Source organism: Ailuropoda melanoleuca, chromosome 10 (assembly GCF_002007445.2).
Source record: "Ailuropoda melanoleuca isolate Jingjing chromosome 10, ASM200744v2, whole genome shotgun sequence".
NCBI lineage: Eukaryota > Metazoa > Chordata > Mammalia > Carnivora > Ursidae > Ailuropoda > Ailuropoda melanoleuca.
Window position 1 is genome coordinate 61440723 of NC_048227.1, and position 24052 is coordinate 61464774.

Here is a 24052-nt window from a genome sequence, read left to right on the forward strand (position 1 = left end):
GTCTGAGGACCCCTTTAGTCTTAGACATTAACGAAGACCCCAAGAGCTTTTGTTTATGTAGGTTTTCTCTACTGGTATTTAAATGGATTAGAAATTTAAAAATACTAATTTATTTAAAAATAGGAAACCCATTGCAACTTGCTGGGAATAATATATTTACAAAATAATATTTTATTTTCTAAAACAAAGAAAAACTAGTGAGAAGAATGGAACAGGTTTACATTTTTTGCACCTCTCTCTAATGTCCAGCTTAATGGAAGATAGTTAGATTTCCTTATCTGCTTCTGCTATCAGTCTATTCCTGTATGTTATTTTGGTTGAAATCTATGAAGGGAATCCAGCCTGACACAGATAGATCATTGGAAAAGGCAGGAATATTTTAACAGAATTTTAAGATAATTGTGAATATTCTTTTTGATATTACATTAAAACTTGAGAAGTGGTAGTTTCTTGAAAATTAGCTGCATCATGGAATCTGAAACCATATCAATGAACTTGTCAAACTCTGACAATAAAATGGCCTATCCAAGACCTCCTTGGAATGGGTTTTTTACTTATGCATAATTTTGTAATACCATGCATTGGCTATTTGGAAAATGCTAGTTTGGAACAATGGTTATGTAGATGTTCCAAATATTGATACACTTAATTATACAATATTTTTAAAAATCACATTAATTAATACTAATCTCATCAGAAAAGTCTGTATATTGGGTAGCTATAAAGATCTCAGTGGTGGATACAGATTTTCCAAAATTCTATTTTTTGCTTGAAAGCCTGAATTCTGTCATTGGCCTGAAAGTTGTTTTCCTTGAAGTGACAGACTCACTGTTGATTTTCAAGGAAATGTCTGCCAAATACCTGAGTTATCATGGTTTACCTGTCAGTGAATTTCTTCAGGTGAAATTCCTACTAAAAAAGTGGTTGGTTCAGCCCAAAACTCATATAGAATAGGTGCTTCTCCTCAAGATGATATAATATGTATAGAAATGCTCTAAGGATACTTCCTATTTTATCACAAAGGATATTAAAAAGACATATATTTGATAAAGTTAATAATTTTTGCTGTACTGTCAGGACATTATTAAGTAAAACTAGCTTCCCCCCAAAAAAAGTGCATTTATGGACAAGTGCAGTGGCAAGGCAAAAATGCAGTGACTACCCTGAACAGTCTGCTTCATGCTAAGGTTCCAGCAGCAGCTCTAGTCACCACTGCTTTTGTATCTTCAGTGTAAATAGCAACACAGTGAAAACAGCCAGGCACATCTTAGTATTCCGAAAAAGAGTTTTGACCTTGCAGATTTTCTTGCAAGGGTCTCAGTGTTGCCAAGTTCCGAGGGGTCATGCTTTTGAGAACTGTTGATCCAGGTCCAGAATGCCTCTCAGAGGAGTGAAAGTTTCCTCCAATTCTCTTAACGAAAGAAAAAAAAGTTACGTGCAGTACTGTAGTTAAACAAATTATTTCTTCAGCCATTCATGTAGCCTCATTTCCTACGAATATATCCCTGCCTATTGTTGGACGTCTGGGGAAAACTCTTACCCGCCACCAACCCATCTCTCAGACTTAGAATAATTACCTCACTGCTATCCTCACAGTGATAGAACAGGGCCTGTAGTTGGTCTTAATTCTGAAAGGGCTGACAGCCTACAATAAAATGAAAGTATCTAATTTTCACCTTTTACAGATGTTCTGAGAAGGAGGTTCCAGATGGGGCCTAAGAAGTTGAGAACACTACCTCATGAAGGAGATAGCTCTTACCTCTGTGTTTATCATGTCAGGTGTGGACTATCAGTTATGGCTTTGTTGGTGATTTTGCTCTTCTTTCTTTTCAGACCTTCTAGCTGTGGGATGCGAGTTCAACAGGGTACATTATCGTAATGGCCAAGTCTTTCAGCCCAACCCCCTGTTTAGCTGCCTCTGTGTGAGTGGGGCCATTGGATGCACACCTCTGTTCATACCAAAGCTGGCTGACAGTCGCTGCTCTACGGCTAAAGGTAGAAAGAAGTCTGATCAATCCAACTGTGGCCTGGAACCATTCCAACAGCAGCTTTCAACAAGCTACAAAACAATGCCAGGTGCTTAGAAGCATATTTATTTTTCATGTGTGGCGTCTTGTGGTTTTCTTTCATGTTCCTTTGATGTACCATAGGTACTCAGTAAGCGCTTCCTGATTAGTGGTCAATGTGAGATTTAGTTTGGCAGTGCCATTGCTCAGTCTGCCTCAGAGAGGTACATTCTAAGTATCTCAAAAGGAAATGTCATAATGTTTTAGATTTTTCCAGTAAAACTTTCCAGTTTTTAAAAGCTCTGCTGGGTCAGAAAAACTCTCCTATGCCTCTGCTCATTTACACTCAACCTCTTCTCAGGAAAGTTGACCAAATATTGTTCACATGTACCCTGAGAAAAACTTTTCTTGTTTTATTATGGGCAAGAAGTGCGAACCATCCAGTCCCCAAAATTTTCAAAGGCAAATTTGTTATACGATGAAAGCAGAAATGGAAGCCCACTGATTAAAAATATTGAAGAATATGTTTAGCATTTGTAAATATTGTTTCTAAAAATAGAAAATGGCTGACATAAGATTATCTTTTCATTTACTCTGGAAATGAAGCTCTCCAGTCACCAACCTCTCTCTAAAGCAACACACGTACAGGTGTTTTTAAGAAGGTTCTCCAGATATGTGAGTAGTCAGAGACCTGTAATGAGGCTCTGTGTCACACCTTGAGCACCTGATCATAAAGGTTGTATTCTGGTCAGCTCGAAGTTAATATCTTATTTAAGCGCCAGGGCATTTTGGGGACAGGAGTTTCAAAAACACCAATCAATGAAGCACAGATGAGAAAGGACTCAAAAGGGTTAGTGTTCATGCCTGGTTACTATTCACATCTGTGTTTTCAACCAGAAATCAAGAATGCCTTTTTATCAAAATTTAGAGCTTAGGAAACTAAAGGTGCCATGGAGATAGAGAAGGGATATTTATCTACGCTAAAAACTCCAAAGTTCACTTGTATTATGTGGATATTTAATAAAAGCAACTATCATCAGAGAAATGTTTTAGATATTTTAAAAACTAACTCTGAAAGAAGCTTTCTCAGAGACCTCCATTATGCCAATTAATTTGAAAATAATTTAACAGGTTGTGGCGAGTTTGCATTTACCATACTTTATGGCATTCAGCTAATAGCAGGACACTACGGATGCTCTAAGATCTTTAAAATTTTAAGCCAAACTGTTCTTTTTTCAAAATGTACAGGAACAGTTGATTTTCTGCATTGGATCTGAGGGACTCAGTGTGAGTTCTTGGGACCCATGCATGAACCTCGCAGGTGAAAAAATACCTTAGCCCAGCAGTTTCCACAAGCAAAGCTCTTTGGATCAAGTTCAGTCGGTCTCCTTTGTGGCGGTAGAGCAGTTCCAAGAGGATTCACTTGAAACCTTGTTGGAGGGCGTGTTAGATGGTCATTCTTAGTGGTTAGTGCTTTGCTACAAAAAATGAGAAAATCTGCCGCTGTGCTCTTGGTAGTTGAGATCACAGGCCTCGATAAATTTCAAAGGAAGTACATGTTCAGTCTAAAGCCCCTCCTCTGCTTAACTTTGAAACTGTGTTTATGAGCCCAAATAGAAGTTTGGTTTTTAAAATTAAGCACAATGACAAACACACACTTTAAGGTATATTTGTGATAGTAATTTATATACTTACTTAATTCCAGACGGCCTATGGTTGGAATCTAGGTTTTGTTTACTCCGTATGAAGCAGGCAGTGACCTAATGCCCCCATGCTTTCCTCACTGCTCACCAAATACTAAATAAACTCTTTAAAAGCTCTTCTAGTTTTCTTGCTTTTTAATGAATGTTAAATTCCTGAGCTGCAGCTCTTGGCTTAACTTTAAGGGGGTTATTGGTAATATGATCATCTGACCTACCTTTATTTATTGCAGATGCGTGCTGGGCTTTTAATCTGCTTCCTGCATTGAGGTCTTTAAACTGTTGTCTACCTTCCAGGTATCTTCATGTTTCTGCTTCCTCTCTCTCTGTTTCTTGTGCAGTTGCAAGATCCTACTGTAATAACACTGAAAGCAGTAAAGTATCATTTTATTTGAAGACAGCAGATACTTCAAAGTGACTGATATTTCCTATCAAGAAGGCGGTTTGAGGGGGTTGGGGGGAGTATCTTTTCAGAGTTTTAAATTGGCATTTTGAAGTAATGTAGCCAGAATTTTGCTATGTTCAACTTCAGACTCGAATCACAACCTTATTCCAAGCATCTGTTTTAGGATGCATATTAACCTTAAGGAAATGCTTTGAGACAACAAACCAATATGTAGTTTGTTTAAAACGAAGCAATGGCCTAATTCATTCATGAGCAGAACAAGAAGCTCCCAATGGATTTATAAATTGGAAGAATTATGCACTCATGGTATTCTCATTATTCATCCCCTTCCCCTCCCTTCTGCGAAGCAGGAATCACCATCTATCCACCAACTTACCCAGCCACCCATAGATCTATTCATCTTTTCCTTGCCACGTCTTTTTCTAGAAGTGATTTGAAATGGCTAGCCAATGACCTGAATACAATGGGCCTGATACCATAGGGAACATAGCAATTAAGCTGAATGAATAAAATAGATTACAGATTTGCCATGACATAGTATATGATTATTTTGATTAGTTCAATGTAATGTAGAGAATTTTCTAAAAGACTAGATTAAAACAAGTGGAGGAAAAATAACTGGCCTCAATAGTTTATTCTCAAATGTAACTTTTGTATTTTAGATTTTAACATAATACGAAATTTAACATTAAGACATTGTTCTGATTAATATCTTGAACTCTTTAATCCTACTAATGTCTATTTCATTGTTGAAAATAATATCCAGCAAGAGGCAAGAACCAGAGAAAACACAGTAGTTTCCTACTCTAGATGAGCTAAGCAGAAGCACGTGGATGCATCTACTCAGATTTTCCAAGATAAAGTATTTTTATTCTTCCTAAGAAATTGGACTGTCACATTTGATTGAAAGGTAATTTGGAAAGTGGGAAAAAGAGAATGATGAATTAGACCATAAGCTTATTTTATTCTGAGTCACATTACATAAAAGGTTCTGATCTATTAACTATTAGCTGAAAAATAATGATTAAAAGTGGTCTATCAGAGTACATATATGTATACACATGTACTTCCCCCCCTTTATTTTAGCTTACAGGAATCTCCCACTTATTTGGAAAAGAAAATGTCTTGTGCAAGCAACGAAGTGGACCCCTTGCTCCAAAACATGTGGGATGGGAATATCCGATCGGGTCACCAATGAAAATAGCAACTGTGAAATGAGAAAAGAGAGAAGACTGTGTTATATTCAACCTTGTGACAGTAATATATCAAAGAGAGTAAAGGTAACATTTAATTAGATTTAACGTCGTTATAATTCAATATTAAGAGACTCCCAAAAAGTGCCCATGTGTTTTACAGGGATAGATGGGATGTGATTCTTATAAAAATAAAATCACCTCATTGTAACTCTTAAACCATCTCAGAGGAAAACAAAGATTAATCTCACTGAACTTCATGGGGAAAATCTTACCAAGCGGAGAGGTAATGCTACCCTGCTGATTCTAGATACGCTAACAGTTTAACAGTGTGGGTCTTGATCAGCCTGATTTCTTCTGGTACACCCAACATGTATGTTTTTTAAAAGTAGTTCCTTTCCAGATTCTTTTAAAAAATATATTAATTTTATGTAGTGGAGTCAAGGCAATGGATAAAAGATTCTGGTTGCTACATCATAATTTTAAAAACAGACATTATGAACATCAGAGAAGTTCTGATCTTGGTTATAGATCACCAAGTTGGAGGGGGAAACCACCATTTCCAAAACGCTCTGTGCTTGGTTGGTAAATTTGTCGAAGGACTGTGACAAGATATTTACTTTAGAATTGTTCGGTATTGTCAGACCTGGTCCTACTTCTAGAACAAGGCAAGATAACAGTCTCAAGAGTAAGTTTTAGGAATGTTAAAAGTCCTCTCATCTCCAGGTTATTCCCTACTGTATTAAGAAGTTGACAACTCAGTTTTAAAGGGATTAAGATATGTATTCATTTATTCATCCACTCAAAACTGTCTGAGCTGTGCTAGGGAATTTGCTAAGTCTTAGGTAGTAAATAAACATTTAATATGACATCGCCCTTGATATTAAATAAGACAGAGAAATTTTCATTGTGGAAACCATGGAACTAAGTGAAGAGTGGATAGCAAAAATGATTGGGGAGCGGGTCCTATACTATGATGGAACAAGAACAGGGAGGACAGACCTCTGGTGAGGGGATTTCGAAGGTAGAAAAGAGTGCTGAAAGTCACTAAATGGGAAATATTAATGCCCTGGAAATAACTGATCTCTGTGTTTCTGTATAGACTATCACTTTTCTAAACTGTTGCAACCACATTAAAGAATAACTTCTTAATGTTATGTACCTTTTCAGATCCCCAAAGGAAAAACATGCCAACCTACTTTTCAACTCCTCAAAGCTGAAAAATTTGTCTTTTCTGGATGCTCAAGCACTCAGAGTTATAAACCCACTTTCTGTGGAGTATGCTTGGATAAGAGATGCTGTGTCCCTAATAAGTCTAAAATGATTACCATTCAATTTGATTGCCCAAATGAAGGGTCATTTAAATGGAAGATGCTGTGGATTACATCTTGTGTATGTCAAAGGAACTGCAGAGATCCAGGAGATGTATTTTCTGAGCTCAAGATCCTATAAAACCTAGTATATATGGGAAAAGTTAAGTTCAGGTAATCATGTCATTTCATAAGAAAATGAGAGTGGTTTTAAAAGGGTGGCAGATCTACCTTATTGATTTACAAAAGGGAAGAATACCTACCTATTCTCAGATGACTGTATTTAAGGCATTAGAAGCTATTATTATTATTATTATTCCCATAAAGTTTGGAAGACGAGGTCAAGCTAAGTAATATTCTGTATGCTTATATAAATATAAAACCTTATAAAATATATAAAAATACAAAATAAATGCTTATATAAAACCAATAATAACAAGCAATACTATTTATAAATACAGACATTTATTATTATAAAATCAACTGGTTTAATAAAAAAGCATTATATATTTAAAGATAATTTAATACATACACATGTTAAAATAAATGTGATTCTTTTGAGTGCAAACATGTGGTTACCCAAAGCAGCAACAAAACCTCCTTTACAGCTGTCCCTGAAAAGTTAGTGGGTATTACACAGAAGTATTTATACTGTGTTCTTCTACTACTCCTCGTACTTGCTTTTAAAAGATCAGGAGAATTTAAACAGAATATGAAAAAATAAATTATAAATAAATATAAAAATATACCTTGTAAGATTTTATTGAAGACATGATTATCATTGTATAAATGCCTAAATACGAGACTATAAATAAAAATTTGAAGAACTCTGTTTTCTCAATTTTAGAAAAGGGGAATTTTCTGGAGACAAATATTTGAAGTTAAGGTACTAGGACTTCACTAATTTCACAGACTGGTGTCATCCAGAAATTGTGATGAAATGAAAATCACTTTTTTTTTAAAAGACAAATATGCTTTCTAATAGGAAAAGTGCAAACTGGGTTTTCTGAATCACAAAAATTCTGAAACAGAAAGAAAAGGTGACAAAAACCAATGTAAACTTAAGAAACGTAAAAGTTGTATTTTGGGGTTTCTTTTTTACACAGCTATGCTTAGTCTAGGTAAATCTTCCACGGGCATGCTCTTCGTGGCATCCAGCTGGTTGTATTCCTCTACGAGCCCTGATAAAGATGACACGGCTTCCATGAAACAGCTTTCTTCCATCCCTTCAATTTGCAGATAGTGGTGAAGATGAGCCTATAAATAAAAAACTGGATAATGCGGACCATTTTCAGAAAATTTAGTACATATGTAACTATCCTAAAACATAAATAATTCTTTATTAAAATGATAGTTCACTCAGCTTTACAAGAGAAAGGACAGAACTCAAATCCTGTAAACTCATGAGATTTCTCATTTAGATGTCTAAATAAACCTCTCTTCTTCAGTTATAATCAGTACAGTAAATACAGCAGTCAGGATTGCCCCTGATCTGTAACAGTGTAATTTGTGAGGAGACACCTTAAATAGCCAAATAAACACACATAGTTACAAAGGTGTGCTGATAATTACCTTTTTCCTGTACAGCCTCATGAACCTCTCTTTCAGTTCCATGAAGGTAGGCTTCACACATGTGTTATTTGCTAGAGCTAATAATGAATGGGAATGGCCCACAGGAGGTACTGAACACAAGCTGGTTTTCCAGCCTTCTTGATTCCACGAGACAAACTGTAGAGAAGGTTTTAATCTGAGATACAAAAACGCAAAGGTGAGAATGAAGGTACTGAAAGTACCTGCCATATATGGCAGTGGATGTTACTGATGATACCATTCTAATTGCTCAGTATATAATGTAAGTTATCTAATTTTTACTATCAGCAATATCCATGGTACAGTCTGACAGTGAGCTAAGGGGCATTTAGTTAGGAGGACATTAAATGTGGGGATGAAAAAGAGATGAAAATATTACAATTTTCCTTACTTTGTACTTCAATAGAGTAGTTCTCCTAAAAACAGACTGTCAATAGTAAAACATAAAACTTAAAAGCAGTGCAGTGGTAGTAATAAAACAACCGTAAATTTTCTGAACACTTTCAGAAAATAAAATATCTCCTGTATCATTCACTATTCATAAATAACAATTTTGTACTATTATTATTATTTTACATTTACACACTTCAGTTAAGTGGCATGCTAGAATTTGAAGAGAGGCCCTCTGAACTACTATGCTCCATGGTCACAAGTAGTACACATAAATTATCATGAAAATATAAAATCAAACCTTTCAATATTTCTGCGAAGATCTGAAACCTGTACATTTCCTCTGACCATAAGGGCACAGGCGAGGTAGAGACTATGTTTGGGGTCAGCCCGAATTAGCTGGTGATCTTTACTAAAGGCATCTGAAAACATCTGATCCAACCTAGAACAATGCAAGAATTACTGTTCATACAAAATATTATTTCTTCTATGTAGAACTACAAAATGCAAAGATAGTCATCTCCAGGTAAATAAACTTCACATACAAACACATTCTACATTTCTTTTTTTTTTTTTTAAAGATTTTATTCATTTATTTGACAGAGAGAGAGAGACAGCGACAGAGAATACAAGCAAGGGGGGAGTGGGAGAGGGAGAAGAAGGCTTCCCGCCGAGCAGGGAGCTCGATGTGGGGCTCGATCCAGGACCCTGGGATCATGACCTGAGCCAAAGGCAGACGCTTAACAGCTGAGCTACCCAGGCGCCCCCACATTCTACATTTCAGCTATCATTTTCTCAAAACAATCTTGATGAGAAATATGAGAAGAGAGGAGGATATGTTTTATCCTTTACTTAGAGAGGAAGAAAAAGGTGCTAACAAATTTATATCTAGTAATACACAGGATCCTAGGTCTGTAATATAACCCCAGCCTGGTTCTTAAATCCCACGTCACTCAGTACAAATATAATGAGGCTCCCTAGGTAACTCTAGATTCTGGGTGCTGCGTTTGCAGACTGTCTGGGAAGAGCTTCAGAATTCACACCGTGTTACCTACTCATTCAACAGATATTTACTGAATGCCTACAATGTGCCAGGCACTATTCTAAGTGCAAGAGATCCAGCAGTGAACAACAAAAATTTCTACTCTAATGGAGCTTACATTCGATCTTGGGTATGTGACAGCAAGAAGAATAGAAGATTCCTTTAGGGAATGGTGAGCTGTGGGGGGCTCGTAAATCCTCTGCTACTGTGTTCAAAATTTTGGTGTGTATGTGCTTTTGGGCATTTTTATGGAGTTAAGGAAACCCAGGAAAGGATAAGAACCGGTATACAACAAGTGGGCAAACTCATTCTTGATTTATCCTCTGCTGCAAAATATAAAACTAGTAAGGAGATTTTTGTAATTTTGGGATACTTATTTACATTAGAAATAGGGAATTTCAAGAAACATATACACACTTCTCATATGTGCTTATTATTTTCATGTGATAAAAATGGGATGAGGTACAGGACTGACATTTATTAATAAAAGGTACAACAAAAACATTCTTACTACTAATAAGAAATTAAAGAGTTTTAAAACTGACTTTAAAACAATTTATTATTTTACTGAAGGATAAGAGTATATGTGCTGATATGACAGTCTCTGAAATATCTATAGTACAGCAGAAAAAGGGGAAAAAAGAACACAAAGATTAAAAGAACATTGTGACAAGTTCCCTAAGAGTGTAAAATCTTTAAAGTCCCTTACACGTTTTCACAAACACATTTTAAAAATAAACCTTTGTAACAAACTATGATTATATGAATAAAAAATGCTGCAACAGTATGATTTTTATCAAAATATGCCAAAAGCAGGATTAAAAAAAATTTAATTGGCTTTGAAATATTCAGGTTGAAGGACCAAGTCAAACATTTTTTTCTTTATGCTGAACTTAATTAAAAATTCGCTGTCTTTATTTTTAAGAATTAACTTTAAATGTAAAAATGCCTGGATTATCACTATTGTACAGTAAATAGTTTAGCACCAATTTACATTCTATGTGTCCCTATTGAAGATGCACATTTTATTTAAATACGCTAATTTTTAATATGTGGGGCTGACAATAACAGTGAATATTTAGTGAATGATTACCATATTCCATATACAATGCAAGTTACTTAACTTAAGGTCATCAGCGTCCCATGCAGAAAGAGTGCCATCTATTAGTTGGCATAACTGGTTATTTGTTAACAGCTTATATAAAAGTTACTAGCACTGTGACATTTACAGTGTAGAATTGTTATTTTGCCAAAATGTAAACTATAAAAAAGATCTTTAATCCGGTTTTTATCATTTACATACTTTCCTCTTACAGAGCTTGACAGGACCTTTTCCCTCAGTCAACTGTGGATGCCAGTGGGACCTTTTCAAGCTTATCATCACTGTATGTGCTCAGAATATTTTCAACTACATTCTTTTGTTAATTAGACTAAGTTTTATGCTTATAAATGACACACAGTTACAAAACAAAGTGTTCTGGAAATGATAATATAGCAGCTCCCATGAATGGTAACACTGAAAAGCCTTCTATGGTGCTTTAAAGATACTCTTATTCAATATACCCAACAAGCATATGAGGTAGGTGCACCTGCCCAAGGTCCTGTAGCTAGTGACAGAATTAGCATTCAGACTTAAGTATGTCCGACTTCAAAGTCCTGAAATCATTTTCAATAAAAATCAAATCTCTATAAATTTCGTTAGCTTAAAAATTTAGATTTAATGTCAAATAGTTTAATATTGACTTTTTAAACAATGACTTGTAAATAAAGCATTCAAATAATGAAAATGATACAAAGAAAATGACATAAAAAATAGAGTTACTACAAATTTAAAATATTTTTAAAAAAGTAATTCAAATTATTAAGTCATTGGAATAGTTACTATATCTTACCTTCGGGTAGGAATGTTAACATCTGCCAGGGTATATAGAGGTGTTAGGCTTGACACAAGATAATGCAACTGAGGAAAAGGAACTAAATTCATGCTGATTTCATTAAGGTCCATATTAAGGGACCCCTCAAACCTTGCAGAGCTAAAAAATTAACATTAAGGCAAGAGAAAAAAATTTAATGTTAAAATTTTATACTTTGTAACTTTATTCAGCGGGCATTCTTAAATCCTTTTGTACACTGTTCTTCACTAGAGAATATATGCTCCTTTTTTCTGTATTAGTGAAATTTAGTATCATGAATATCATGTAGAAATGTCATTAAAATCTAACACACAACATCTATAGCAATTCTTATTTGTGGATTATATGACATGTAACCAACACACTACTGTGTTGCACATTACATACACGAAAATATCTTACTTAAAACAGACTTTGAGTTAAACAAGTACAAGTCAATAATTATTTAATTATTCTATAAACTTCACTAAATTCCTCAAGTGTCTGCCCAATGTGCTATATAATTTGGAATATAATAATGCCAAAGCAATCTTCTAGATCAAAGCCAAGGAAATATCTTGGACCAACTAACAATAAGGAGGTATTAGCTGCTTTAAAAGATGAGGACATTCTACCGCAAAAAAAATGTGCTTACTGTTGCCTAACTAAGTTCTCAAGTGTTTATCTGTGACCAACTTTTTCATTTAACACCTATTAGTATTCTCTGGAATGCACCTGGGAAAATGCTGCTTTGGAGTAATAGAAATTAAAATTCTGGTCTATCACTCCGAGATCTGAAAACACTAGACAAAATAAAATAAAATAGAAAGAAGCTCCCATGACTTAGAAAAACTGAAAAGTGCTACTACAAAAATGTTACTGCAAGCATCATCAGAGGCCAAGTGAAGTTTTTAAACTGTCCTACGTTTTGCCATCAATAGGATTACCTTGTTAGGTTCAGCAGCAAATTGGCCACAATGTTGTTCATTGCATCAAAGGGCTTCTGGTGCCGTTTTTTAACAGCTCCAGCACTTGAAGTAACCAGACTCTTTGGCTTTACAGTTGTGCCCAACTTTCCAGAATTCACCATCAGGTCAATTTTGCTAATGATGTCAAATAAAGACTTAAAGGAAAAATATTGGGAGAGAAGCTATTAGGAAGAGCAGACATAGATGACATTCTATCAGGAAGGAAAGAAGAGAAAGAGAAACAATTTAAACTTATTTTTCCTCTTAGATGGGAAGGCTGAAAAGTGAAGAGAATTTTTCCTATGCACATATAAGCATTAACACAAGACTGAATGTATATATGATATATCCATAAATTATGATGTCATTTCTTACTTGGTTGTCAATGGGCAACACACAGTCTGCATGCTCATTAAGTTCCTTCATTGCCAAGATGCTATTGTAAGGCGAGGTTATGACATCATCCTCACCAGAAGGATAAATTGACGTCACGAATCTGTACACTTCTGGAAATTCATCCTCAAGCACCTTTAAAAGAAATGTGCCAAGTCCAGATCCTGTTCCTGAGGATTAAAATTGCAAAAACAAAAACATAAACAAAAAAAAATCCAGCATAAATGATTCAAAATAAAATTGTGAGGAACTTGGAATTTTATAGGTTTTTTTGGTAGGAACATATATTAAAAACCAGGGCATTATATAGAAGACAGTTTTGCTTCCATTAAAAATTACAAAAACATATAAATACATACATATATAAAACCTAGAAACAAAATGAAAAAGGCAAACTAAGAAAAAAATATCCAACATATATGATGATGGACTAAATTTCTTTAATAAGAAGTCTCACAGGGGCGCCTGGGTGGCGCAGTCATTAAGCGTCTGCCTTTGGCTCAGGGCGTGATCCCGGCATTCTGGTATCGAGCCCCACATCAGGCTCCTCCACTGGGAGCCTGCTTCTTCCTCTCCCACTCCCCCTGCTTGTGTTCCCTCTCTCGCTGGCTGTCTCTATCTCTCTATCTCTGTCAAATAAATAAATAAAATCTTAAAAAAAAAAAAAAAAAGAAGTCTCACAAATCAACAACCAAAAAAACAAGAGTAATACAACAGAAAAATGGGTGAAGTATATAAATATGTAACTCATAATAAATCAAATGGTGAATAGATGTGAGGATGCTCAACCCTTCTTCTAATCAAACAAATCCAAATTAAAACAATCTAATTTTGAATATATTAATGTTTTATAATACTCAGTATTAGTGACAGTGTGGGGAAATAAACCTGTATAAACTGTTTCTAATAGTATGGATTGGTGAAATAATGTAGGAAGTGTTTATTACTATCAATCAAAATTTAAAATGTACATATTCTTTGGTCCCACTTTCTTTTTGGGAGTATTACCTACAGCAATTGGGGCAAAAATAAGCAGAAATGTATGTACCAGGTGTTCAAGTGGGGATTGTTGGTAATAACTAAATACCATAAACAACATCCACTAATGGGAAATGGACTTCAAAAATTATTATATATTAACACAATTGAATTCTAGGAGACATAGAAGATATTGAAAGACATTCAGGAAAGATATAAAGTGAAAAAATGTTGGAATAATATGCATTACATGATCTTATGTTAAAATACACACACATACTTTTAAAGGCATAGAAAATATCTGGAAGGAAAGACATAGGCAAACTTGATTCTCTGTGAAGAGAGAGGCTAGGATTTAGATGTGGGAAAGGAGACCCTTTTTAAACTTCACTATTATTTATTTTTGCCAGTAAATTACGAATAAAGTATAGTCTTCTGAGATTTTGAGTAATAGAGGGATTAAAAAAGGCATCATAATGAACTATAAATCAAACTGGTTTTTTGAAAACTTATCCAAACTAGCAGGTTAATTATACTAGGACAAAGAAAATTTGTTCCTTAATTTAATGATGATGATGGTCCTCTAAAGGCATGGTTACATAGCAAGTATAACTTTAATTTTAAAATGTTATCATACTGAATAATATGTATAAAAAATCCATATATATAACCTGCTGAACATAAAATCTTAATCTGAGCTTGGAGAAAAACAGCATGGCAAATCTTTCTTTTAAAAATCACTAATCCTATTGGAAATTAGCAAAATATGATATTTTTCTAGTTCATAAAACAGAGGAGCAAAATACTTCATTTGCAAAGTACAGGCTTCCCTGGGGAAAGAAAGCAATGCAGATCATTTATTCTGGGTCAAGGTAATTGCTACGTAAGGAATGATTAAAAGGAGCTGACTAAAAGGATTTCTTTTATCTATGTCTCTTATTGCACACAAAGTTGGAAGGCAGTTAAAGAGTACTGATATTACTTAGCAAGGATACCTATGAACAAGCCAGAAATGCTTAGCTTCTAGGTGGGATATGAGACTAGACAAGCAAACTCTTAGGAGAAAGTCAGCATTTCCAGAAAGCTCACATATACTGAAATGTAGTTAGGAATTTTATAAAAGAAACTAAAAGTAGAAGAAGAAAAAAATTTCAGATTCAGTTGTATTGACTCTTAAAAGGGCTCCAATTTATAAACAATGGTAATAGCAACAAATTTTGACAAAAATTTAAAATAAGAAGCAGTTATGTATATACTCAAACATATACAGTGTTAAAAGTTGTACCTTTATTAAGCACAGGTCTGAAAACAGACTACTGTTTGCAAAATGAATTCCCATTTACACTTCACCTTGTTATCCGGAAATGATTGAATAACTTTACCTCCTCCCATGGAATGTATTATAAAAAAACACTGCAAACAATCACAGTGCTCTGCCGACTTTCTGAGTTTCTCTAAAATTTGTTCTTGATAAAGACTGCCAAAAACTTTGTGCCCCACAGCCCTGAAAAAAAGAATATAAATTACAAAAACACCCTGGTATTTATTATTTCAAGATTTTATTATTTCTGATCTAAATGAAAAGATTACAGAAAAATTTGAAAAAGCATTTTTACTGTATTAATTCTTGTTTCATAGGAATAAATCATATTGTGATATTTCAAAGATACTAGATAGAAAATGTAACAAATATATAGCTCTATAATCCTCAAATATCCTGATAAAGTAGCTCATTATCAATGGATATTAAACTATGGTTTTCTAATTTATCTTCTTTTTCTCTTTTTTTAGGGTATAATTATAAGACTTTAGTTACATAGTTTTGTCTCATCTCCATTTAAAATAAACTCTGCAGTAAATTTTTCATATTAAAAAGCAGAATGTGGTCAACTAGAAAGATATTCAAAATAAAAAATTTTGAACATATTGGTTTAATATAGGAGAAAACACTGGTCACATTATGTTATCATTTGTTGAAATGATACACAATAGAAAACTGATATTCATAAGGCTCTGTAAGCCCTTTTGATTAATCAAATTTGCAAGGAGCATGTTGATGCATTAAAAAATGATTAAAATGATTAAAAAATGAATGAATGACTTCCCCAGACATGCAGTCAGGTTGTGTAACTCAAAAATTACAGAAAAAGTTACACAATTAGTGAAAAGCCAGTTAAGTGGGCAGGTGAATTCATTTAGTGGCTGGTTCTCCCCAGATGAGTCTCTAAGAATGCAGAATGTAAATTCATGCTTTAAAGTTTCATTTATTAGAGTCATCTCTACCCCCAACATGGGGCTCGAACTCACGACCCCAAGATCAAGAGTTGCACGCTCTTCTGACAGAGCCAGCCAGGGATCCAGTAAATTCATGCTTTAGCAAAATGGTATCACTACACATTAGGAACCTGAGGGACAGACTGCAAATAGATAAAAGAGTAAATATTAGATTTGCAAATAACAAGGCTACTTAATTTTTAAAAAAACAGCAAAAACAGTCTCAAAGTAAATTTTCAAATGATCATTGTTGAAGCTTTTTACCCCATTAAGAAGAACAGACAGTTATATATTTAAGAGCTAAACACAGCCTCAGGCTGAGCTTAATGCTGGGACACTGACTTGCACCTCTTACCAGTCCTATCAAGTCTGACCGACTGGAGAAGTTGATAGAATCAAATAATATCGGTAAGAGAACAGTTTATAAAAATAGTTAAAACTTTGGTCACTAGTATTATGTAAGAATCAATTTACAAGGAATTTAGTAAATCAATTTTTCACGATTTTTTCTTAAAAAGAGAGAAAGAGCTATGATACTGATGGCTTTTCAGCATTGAGAAACCCCATCATTTATCCAGGAAAAGATGATGGGCTGAAAAGCCTAGAGGCAGGTCTGGCAGGTTAGATCTTGCTTTCATGTCAGCAGGACCTATTAGAATGAAGGAAAGATCATTCATTTTTTTTCAGATGACATTCAATTTTTACATATGGCATATTCTCACCAATTGTTCCCTGAGCCAGAAATATCAGTGATGAGCTGCTTGCTGTCAAACACATCCCTCAATGGTCCCTGCAGAATTTCATTTACTACCCCTTCCTCCATGTCAATCAAGACAGCCTGGGAAAGAGAAATAAAATTGAATTAGCGTATTTTTCTTTAGAGCTAGTAACTCTGTAAATGAATTTATGACCTAAGAGTTGCATTATTCTTTTTAATAGCTTAGGCTTAATCAAATCTTTACCTGAATCTTTATGTAGAATCTAAGTAATTTCACTTTGCTCAGGAGGTGGAATACAATTAAGAGATGGGTTCGAAACTCTTCCCCTACTCCAAACACCACGTGGGGCCGGGGCGGGAGGAACTGAATAATCCCCTCAACTGATTTTCTAACAATTCCTTTATTCATGTGCCTATGTGATTGTAAATGTTTTGAGGACAAGGTCTCAGAAATTTAAAAGGTGCCCTAACTGGAAAAAAATTCTCAATAAATGTAGGGTATATTAATGCACTTGCTCACCAGGAACAACCATGCTGCTCTTCATGAATCACAGCCCAGAACTGCCCAATTCAAATCAGTAAACTTAACTATCAGGTGCAAACCAAGGCTCTGGATAGAGGTCAAAGATGACAACAGGGTCCCTACGCCCAAGAAAACCTCATTCATCATCACAAACATTACCGACAGGGGAGATAACCTTTATTACTAAGAAGAAAATGAGAACATAAAATGTAAAATTAAGTACAGAAAGAAAAACAGAAAAGATTGGAGGGAATCACAGCAAAATGTAGGCAGGGATAGCTTGGCAGTAGGATTATAAACCCCCACCCTTACTATTTTGTGCCTCCCATGTTTTCTATACTGAGGAAGATGAGTGAAAAAGTAAAATAAATAGTTAAATAAAAAAGCTGAAAAAAATTCTGAAATAACCTTAGAGTATACTACAAAGCTATTAACTCTTTGATTCAGTGTCACAAAGAAAGTGCTTGGTTTATGGGCTTTTTTAGTTCTTGTGACGCTGTGACTTTAAGCACTTACATGCCAGTGTTCTAAGTGCTTTACATGTAATATCGCATTTGATCCTCACACCCCTATGCATAATTACCCCCTTGTTACGCACGAGAAAACTGAGGCCTGGGAATGCTAAGTCACTTAGCTGTGATCACCCAGCTAGTATGTGAGCGAGCGGAGATTCAAACCTGGTTAGCCTGGCTGCAGAATCTTCAGTCTTAACCACCAAACCCTTTGCTCTCCTATCTATCAAAAGGAGATAGTCAAGTTCGATATTTATGGGGAACTAACTACCGTGGGGTTGCAACTTATGCCCATTTAAATTCTGTGAATTAAATTGCTTGTGTAGTTAATTAACTATGCTACTGTAAGCAAGAAATTGGTCTTACCCAGTATATCAGAAATATTATATTTCTAATTGTACAATAGTATATCACAGAAGTATATTAGAAAGACTATAGAATTATGTATTACAAATGTGCTATTTTATATACAGCAAGCAATATACATATATTTTATGTATACTGGACTATATAAGGTTATTTACTGGCAATTTAGGATTTTTCTAGGATATTTTATGATAATATGCAAGTTTTACCTAGTTTTACTTTAACACCTAATACGCAAGTTTTACCTAGATGTTGACTTTAACACCTAATCAACCATAAGAGAGACTTCACTGTATGGGCAAACTATAGTATACTACAAGTTGTGTAAGATTACAAAAAGAAAAAAAAATTAGCTTATAATGGCCTTGTTCCAAAACAGACTTATTTAAGATAATCTGCGGAAAATTACCCTCAATTACCTTGCAATCCTGCAAAGGAAGCGACAGGCAGAATACAAACTGACATTCAAGCACCTCTTAAAGTCAGTTTTCATAGAATCATCACCGTCATCGTCACTGAGCATTAAAATGCTGACATGGTATAGAACTCTTTCAATTCTAGTCACATCAAGCCTTTGATTTCTTTTTCCTTGGAAATTAATTAGATGAGGAATTATTCTGGGTTCCTCACGCCGCCATCCAAGGTCTGGAGTCAGAACTGTTTCAGGATTTGATGTTTATTGTTTTCTTTTTTTTTTTTTTGAAGATTTTTTTTTATTTATTTGACAGTGATAGAGACAGCCAGCGAAAGAGGAAACACAAGCAGGGGGAGTGGGAGAGGAAGAAGCAGGCTCCCAGGGGAGGAGCCTGATGTGGGGCTCGATCCCAGGACCCCGAGATCACGCCCTGAGCTGAAGGCAGACGCTTAACAACTGAGCCACCCAGGCACCCCTGATGTTTATTGTTTTCTGCCAGAGCAACCTGGTGATAGTTTTCTGGTCTCTGAGCTTTCCCTTAATTGTAATAGAGGATTACAAAACTCTGAGTATTCACCCATTAACCTATGATACTGGACACAGCAGGACCTAACCATGAAGTTATCTTGTGAAGCCTAGACTCCTCAGTGATCACAGCCACATAATACCAAGACTCCTAAGGAAAAATGGAAGAGCACCTTCTAGGACAAGTCAAAGGTGACAGGGACACACTGATTTATTCTTTCCCAATAGTGTTTCCTCCACCTCCTACCTTGCTCACTGACAGAGTGGTGGGAAAAAGCTCAAATTGGGAGCACTCTAGAGAAATGTCAATGTTACTTTTTCTGTAAGATTTGGATTAGGATGTTAGCGCTGTCCATAGCACGCAGGATATACCAGATGTGAATCATCTGAACAGCCTATAAGCACATGGTCTCTGCCAATAAATTTTGTTTTCCTAGGACATCAAAGATTACAGATATAAGGAGACAGTTCCCAGGTACCACAACACTACTGCTTTTTACTCTTCCAGCCACAATTCCAGGTCTGGTCCTTATTGTCTCAATTCCTACCATCCAAACTGCTTTTCTTTTTTGTTACAAAGATTATTGATCAACAACTGGAAAAAGCAGTTTGTTGTAGAGAAACAATTGCAGAAGTGTTGTTGGAATGAGATTAAGACTAAATATGGGCTACTGACTTGAAGCATTTTTGTTCAAGAGGTCTTACATGGGTATGGTATTCACTATAACGTGGCTGGATCCGTGCTTTGTACTGGGAATGGTAACTGAAATGTTCCGTTATCTTCAAATGAAGAATTAACCAGCATTAGTATGTGTCTGAGGCTTAAAATTAAGAAAGCTCCTTTTGTTATCATTTACCCAGATGTGTATTTCCCCTGAAATATTTATTAAAAAATGCTAATGATACAGTGTTTTTACTTTAAGCACAAAATTTTCCCCCTAAAGTTCCAGGTAGATATAAATTTCTGCTTAACTATATTTATATTAAAATGTGGCTTAGTAAATACTTTAAATTTGGGAAGTTAAAATTTTATTCTCATGATAGTTACAGAAGTATAGTTATTTTAAAAACACACACAGTATAAGAATCCAAGTATATAGATCTTACTCGTGCTTTCAAAGAACAGATTTTCCCCTTGGAAATACTGCCACCATCACCAACCACTCTGAAAGATAAAAAATGAGAAAAGGTCGTAATATCTTCCAAGGCTAATACTGCTGTTAGGTAATACAGTTAACTCCCATTTATATAATATAGCTACTTATAGGCCTGGTAAGGCAGACACAAAAGGCAACATAGAAGGTGCCATTCCTATTCTTCTCCCTTGCCTACCCTCCCCTTAGGCTGAAAAGTGAGGTGTTTTTTCCCTGGCTTTCTTTGTAGTTAGGGCTGGCCATGTAAACCAGTTCTTACTGATGATATAAAAGGGAGATATTCTGGGAAACTTTTCTGATAAAGAGGACCAGATGTAGTTAGTGCCAACTCTTCCTTTTTCCTACCTTGAACATGAATAAAGATGTGATGCATCATGAGGACAAGAAGCCAACATAATAGGAATAATGAAATGAAAGTACCTTGGTCTTTTAAGGCACTTCTCCAAGCCTAAATCACCCAATTTCCAGATTTCTTTAGATGGGCTAACTGGATACTTTTATTGTGTAAGCCACCATTAATGAGGTTTCCTATTGTAGCTGAACATACATTAACTGATATACCAGTTATATATCACTGAGTATCTAAGGCTGTTCCTAGAATTTCATGTTGAACTAAAGTAACTTCATGTATGACCAAACACAGGGTATGAGTCAATACAACTTACAAGAAGACTATATGAAAAGAAGTTGAGTTGAGCACAGATGATGCTATAGGTTGGGTTGGTAAACTATTGTCCTTGGGCCAACTCTGACCAGCTGCTTATTTTCCTAAATAAAGTTTTATTCAAACACAGCCATGCCCACTTGCCTATGTACTAGTAAGCTATACCTGCATTCTTGTTACAACAGCAGAGTCGAACAGATGTGACACAGACCTTATGGTCTACAAAACCTAAAATATTTACCATCTGGTCCTTTGCAGGAAAGGTCTGTTAACCTCTAGTACAGGTAAATTCCTAGAATGCTATTAAAAAGGTATGGTCATTTCCTCAAATAGATAACAGACGTGTACACCAAAATGTGGTCTTGTCTTTTAAAGGTTTTTTGGTACCAACATGGAACAGACACTGGCAGGTGTTGCTAGTACACAGAAAGAAGAGTAAAATGCCAAGACTCATCTCCCCTCTTCGGATAAACTCGGGATTGGGGAAATAAGAATGCTCTCACGCTGAATTATAAAATAAAGTACAGGGGAGTAGAGTTATGTAGTCACCTTATTAAGAAAGAAGAGCTCCCCGGCTGAGTCTCGACTAAGTAATACTTAATGAATGGATTGACCATCAAGAGTAGAGGGGATGAGAGTGGGAATTCAGTTAGAAGGGAAGCACATAAAAGGAAGTACTACAAAGGCAAATTTGAGTCTCTTAACAGTATTTAGGGGAGAGGATGTTCTAGTTCACAAAAAAGAGGGAATCCTAGATAATAGATATCTCCATATAATAAAGATAAATGACATCAGTCATTAAGGTAATAACCTAACTCCTCTTGGTCTGATTCCATGATCACCAAGCAACCTTCTATTATTTAGCTTTTCAGGTAGATTTCCTAAGAGAAAGTGCTTTTGAAGGGAAAGAAAGATCTGGTACTCTTGAGTTATGGTTCCTACTGTCAATTACTACATCGACTTTCTGCTTTTTAATCTACCATTCTCTTTGAGTTTGGTTTATCTGCCTGTACTGGAAAGCAATGGACTCATTCTCAAGATGTTAACAAGTTTTCTCAGGTTGCTAGTCTGAGGGTCAGACTCTGAGATTCACCAAGGAAGTGGAGACTAATTAGCCTTCCCTAGGAGATAACTTACCTCAAATACCCAACCAATTCAAACTAGAACTAGAATTTTTACTGAATTAGATAAAGGTGGATATTCATGATATATTTTTTAGTTCAAGTCCACCACAGTTTAGTTTTATTAATTATTTTGAAAATACACAAACTTAATGATTAAACGTTAAAAGCTTATGGACATACCTTGAATGTCAAAATTACTTTCAGATAAAATATACATATGCTCTTTATTAAATAAAAGCAATTTGACAACTGTTTATCTCCTTTTTAGCATATTCTATCCATAGAACAAATATTCCTAACTACAAATAGTATCACAGAAGCATAAAAAAAATTTTTCTTTCAAAAATTAGTCATTCTTGAATGCATTAACAATATACCCTGAGGAAACTTTCAGTACCCCTTCAGTAAACCTTTATTTCAAGGTCATGTTAAAAGAAGACACATGAGGGGTGCCTGAGTAGCTCAGATGGTTAAGTGTCTGCCTTCCAGTCAGGTCATGATCCTGGGGTCCTGGGATGAAGCCCCATGTCGGGCTCCCTGCTCATCAGGGAGTCTGCTTCTCCCTCTCCCTCTGTCTCCGCTTGTGCTACCGCACGCTCTCTCTCTCTCTCAAATAAATAAAATCTTTAAAAATAAATAAAAGTGAGAGAAGGCACACTAAAGGTTCTTTTTGTTCCTTCATATGGCCTTAAAAGGAAACCTACTGTCCTGCTCTGCAGAATGAGAAATATTAATGATATGAGAATAATGAGAAAAAAATATGCTTTCAATAGTGATAAAAGCAAAAAAGCCAGACAACTTCTTTATAGTTATCAATTGTTTTATTGTCCTTTCAAGATTCTCACCCAGTCGGATGACATGAAAAGAATCATTATGCTATGTGATAGACTTTAATCCCATCTTACCTGGTATCCACATTTCTAAAGAAGCTGCTTATTGCCTCATCATAAATTCCTTTCTAAAAAGAAAAAAATATATATTTATAACATTTGATTAAGTTTTGCCTCTTTCCCAAATAATTTGCCTCTTTCCATTTTGCCTCTTTCCCAAATAATTTGCCTCTATTTAATAATCATAATAATGTGAGATTTAATAATGTCACAATACTGTAATGGCTGGGATTCGGTTATGAGAATAACAACAAAAGTGCAAGTTATGAAGTGCTTAGACTGATTCTTCCTACCTAAAAAATAAATGCCGTAAAATCTATGGATTAAGTTGAGCAGAGGGTGCTGAAGAAGGGAGTCCCCCCCATAGGACTGTAGAACAGGTGTGTCAAACGAGAGTTTTGTCTAGATTCCTGGTGATCATTTTAAAGTTGATTAAATTCAGGAATATAATACTACACATGTTACCTATTTTACAAAGCACTTTCCCAATACTATCTCGTCGCTCTTCACAACAGTCCTGATAAAAATGAGACCCTGAGAATCGGGTAGCCTTAAGACTAAGATCTTTGCCCAGGATTTGTTCTAACGACAACAAACGTTTAAAAACCAGTTTGTTCTTCCCTGAGAAGATCCCATACACCTTATGCCGGTCAGATAAAAGGTAAAATGGACTGATTCTTGCTTATTTGTTTGACGAGCCTCGATGATAGGCGAGGGGTCTCCGGGCGGCGGGGCCGGTACCTGGTTGACCGCGGCATGCTCCCTTAGCGCCAGATCCCAGAAGCAGCAGCCGATCTGGTTTCCGCACTGGCCGACTGCGCTCAGCGAGAAGAGGGAAACAGAGTAGCCATTAGGTGGCAAACAAGGCCATTCGGCTGCGCGGCGACGGAGTGCCCACCCTCCCGCGCAGCTTACCCTGTACGACCACCGACTGGGTCATGCTACGGCGCAGCCGGATCAGAGCACTAGGAAACCCGCGCCTACTTTCGTACTCCCGGGCAAGCCCCGCCCACCAGTGG

The 24052-nt window shown here is 35.7% G+C and overlaps 2 protein-coding genes and 1 long non-coding RNA gene across 5 annotated transcripts in view; 1 reads left to right on the forward strand and 2 right to left on the reverse strand.

The window, feature by feature from the left end:
• The window catches only part of CCN6 (cellular communication network factor 6), a 27969-nt gene extending 18159 nt beyond the window's left edge, over positions 1–9810 (forward strand). Inside the window, exons 5-8 of the mRNA XM_034669003.1 lie at positions 1834–2076; positions 5199–5392; positions 6476–6789; positions 9662–9810. Coding sequence (XP_034524894.1) covers positions 1834–2076; positions 5199–5392; positions 6476–6757 — 719 coding nt within the window. The 3' untranslated portion in view covers positions 6758–6789; positions 9662–9810. The remainder of the gene's footprint in view (positions 1–1833; positions 2077–5198; positions 5393–6475; positions 6790–9661) is intronic.
• On the reverse strand, positions 50–5313 carry LOC117803962. Its single transcript, XR_004628089.1, has 4 exons — positions 5204–5313; positions 3925–4071; positions 1760–3484; positions 50–1411 (listed from the first exon to the last, which is right to left on the reverse strand). It is a non-coding gene; the product is annotated as an uncharacterized LOC117803962 (long non-coding RNA).
• Positions 7064–24048, reverse strand: TUBE1 (tubulin epsilon 1). Of its 3 annotated transcripts, none has more exons than XM_034669001.1 (12): positions 23949–24048; positions 23775–23848; positions 23049–23101; positions 20309–20366; positions 16865–16980; positions 15251–15372; positions 12873–13060; positions 12477–12652; positions 11530–11670; positions 8897–9037; positions 8188–8362; positions 7064–7886 (listed from the first exon to the last, which is right to left on the reverse strand). In XM_034669001.1, exons 1-12 carry the CDS (start codon positions 23971–23973, stop codon positions 7788–7790), a joined length of 1368 nt encoding a protein of 455 aa, XP_034524892.1. In that variant the 5' UTR covers positions 23974–24048; the 3' UTR covers positions 7064–7787. The 3 variants fall into 3 exon arrangements, with proteins under 3 accessions (XP_034524892.1, XP_034524893.1, XP_002917205.1); XM_002917159.4 differs by having other exon boundaries at positions 7067–7872; XM_034669002.1 differs by lacking the exon at positions 20309–20366 and having other exon boundaries at positions 7066–7872; positions 23775–24037.
• Between the last annotated feature and the right edge of the window lie 4 nt (positions 24049–24052).

Excerpts from the sequence above, each read along its gene's own strand:
- TUBE1 (XM_002917159.4), bottom strand. The coding sequence starts at position 23,973 with ATGACCCAGTCGGTGGTCGTACAGG. Across the intron at positions 12,653-12,872 it reads TGTTGCCCATTGACAACCAA|TCTTTATTTGACATCATTAG; the intron begins GTAAGAAATGAC and ends TTTTCCTTTAAG. Across the intron at positions 8,363-8,896 it reads CTTCGCAGAAATATTGAAAG|ATTAAAACCTTCTCTACAGT; the intron begins GTTTGATTTTAT and ends TTTGTATCTCAG.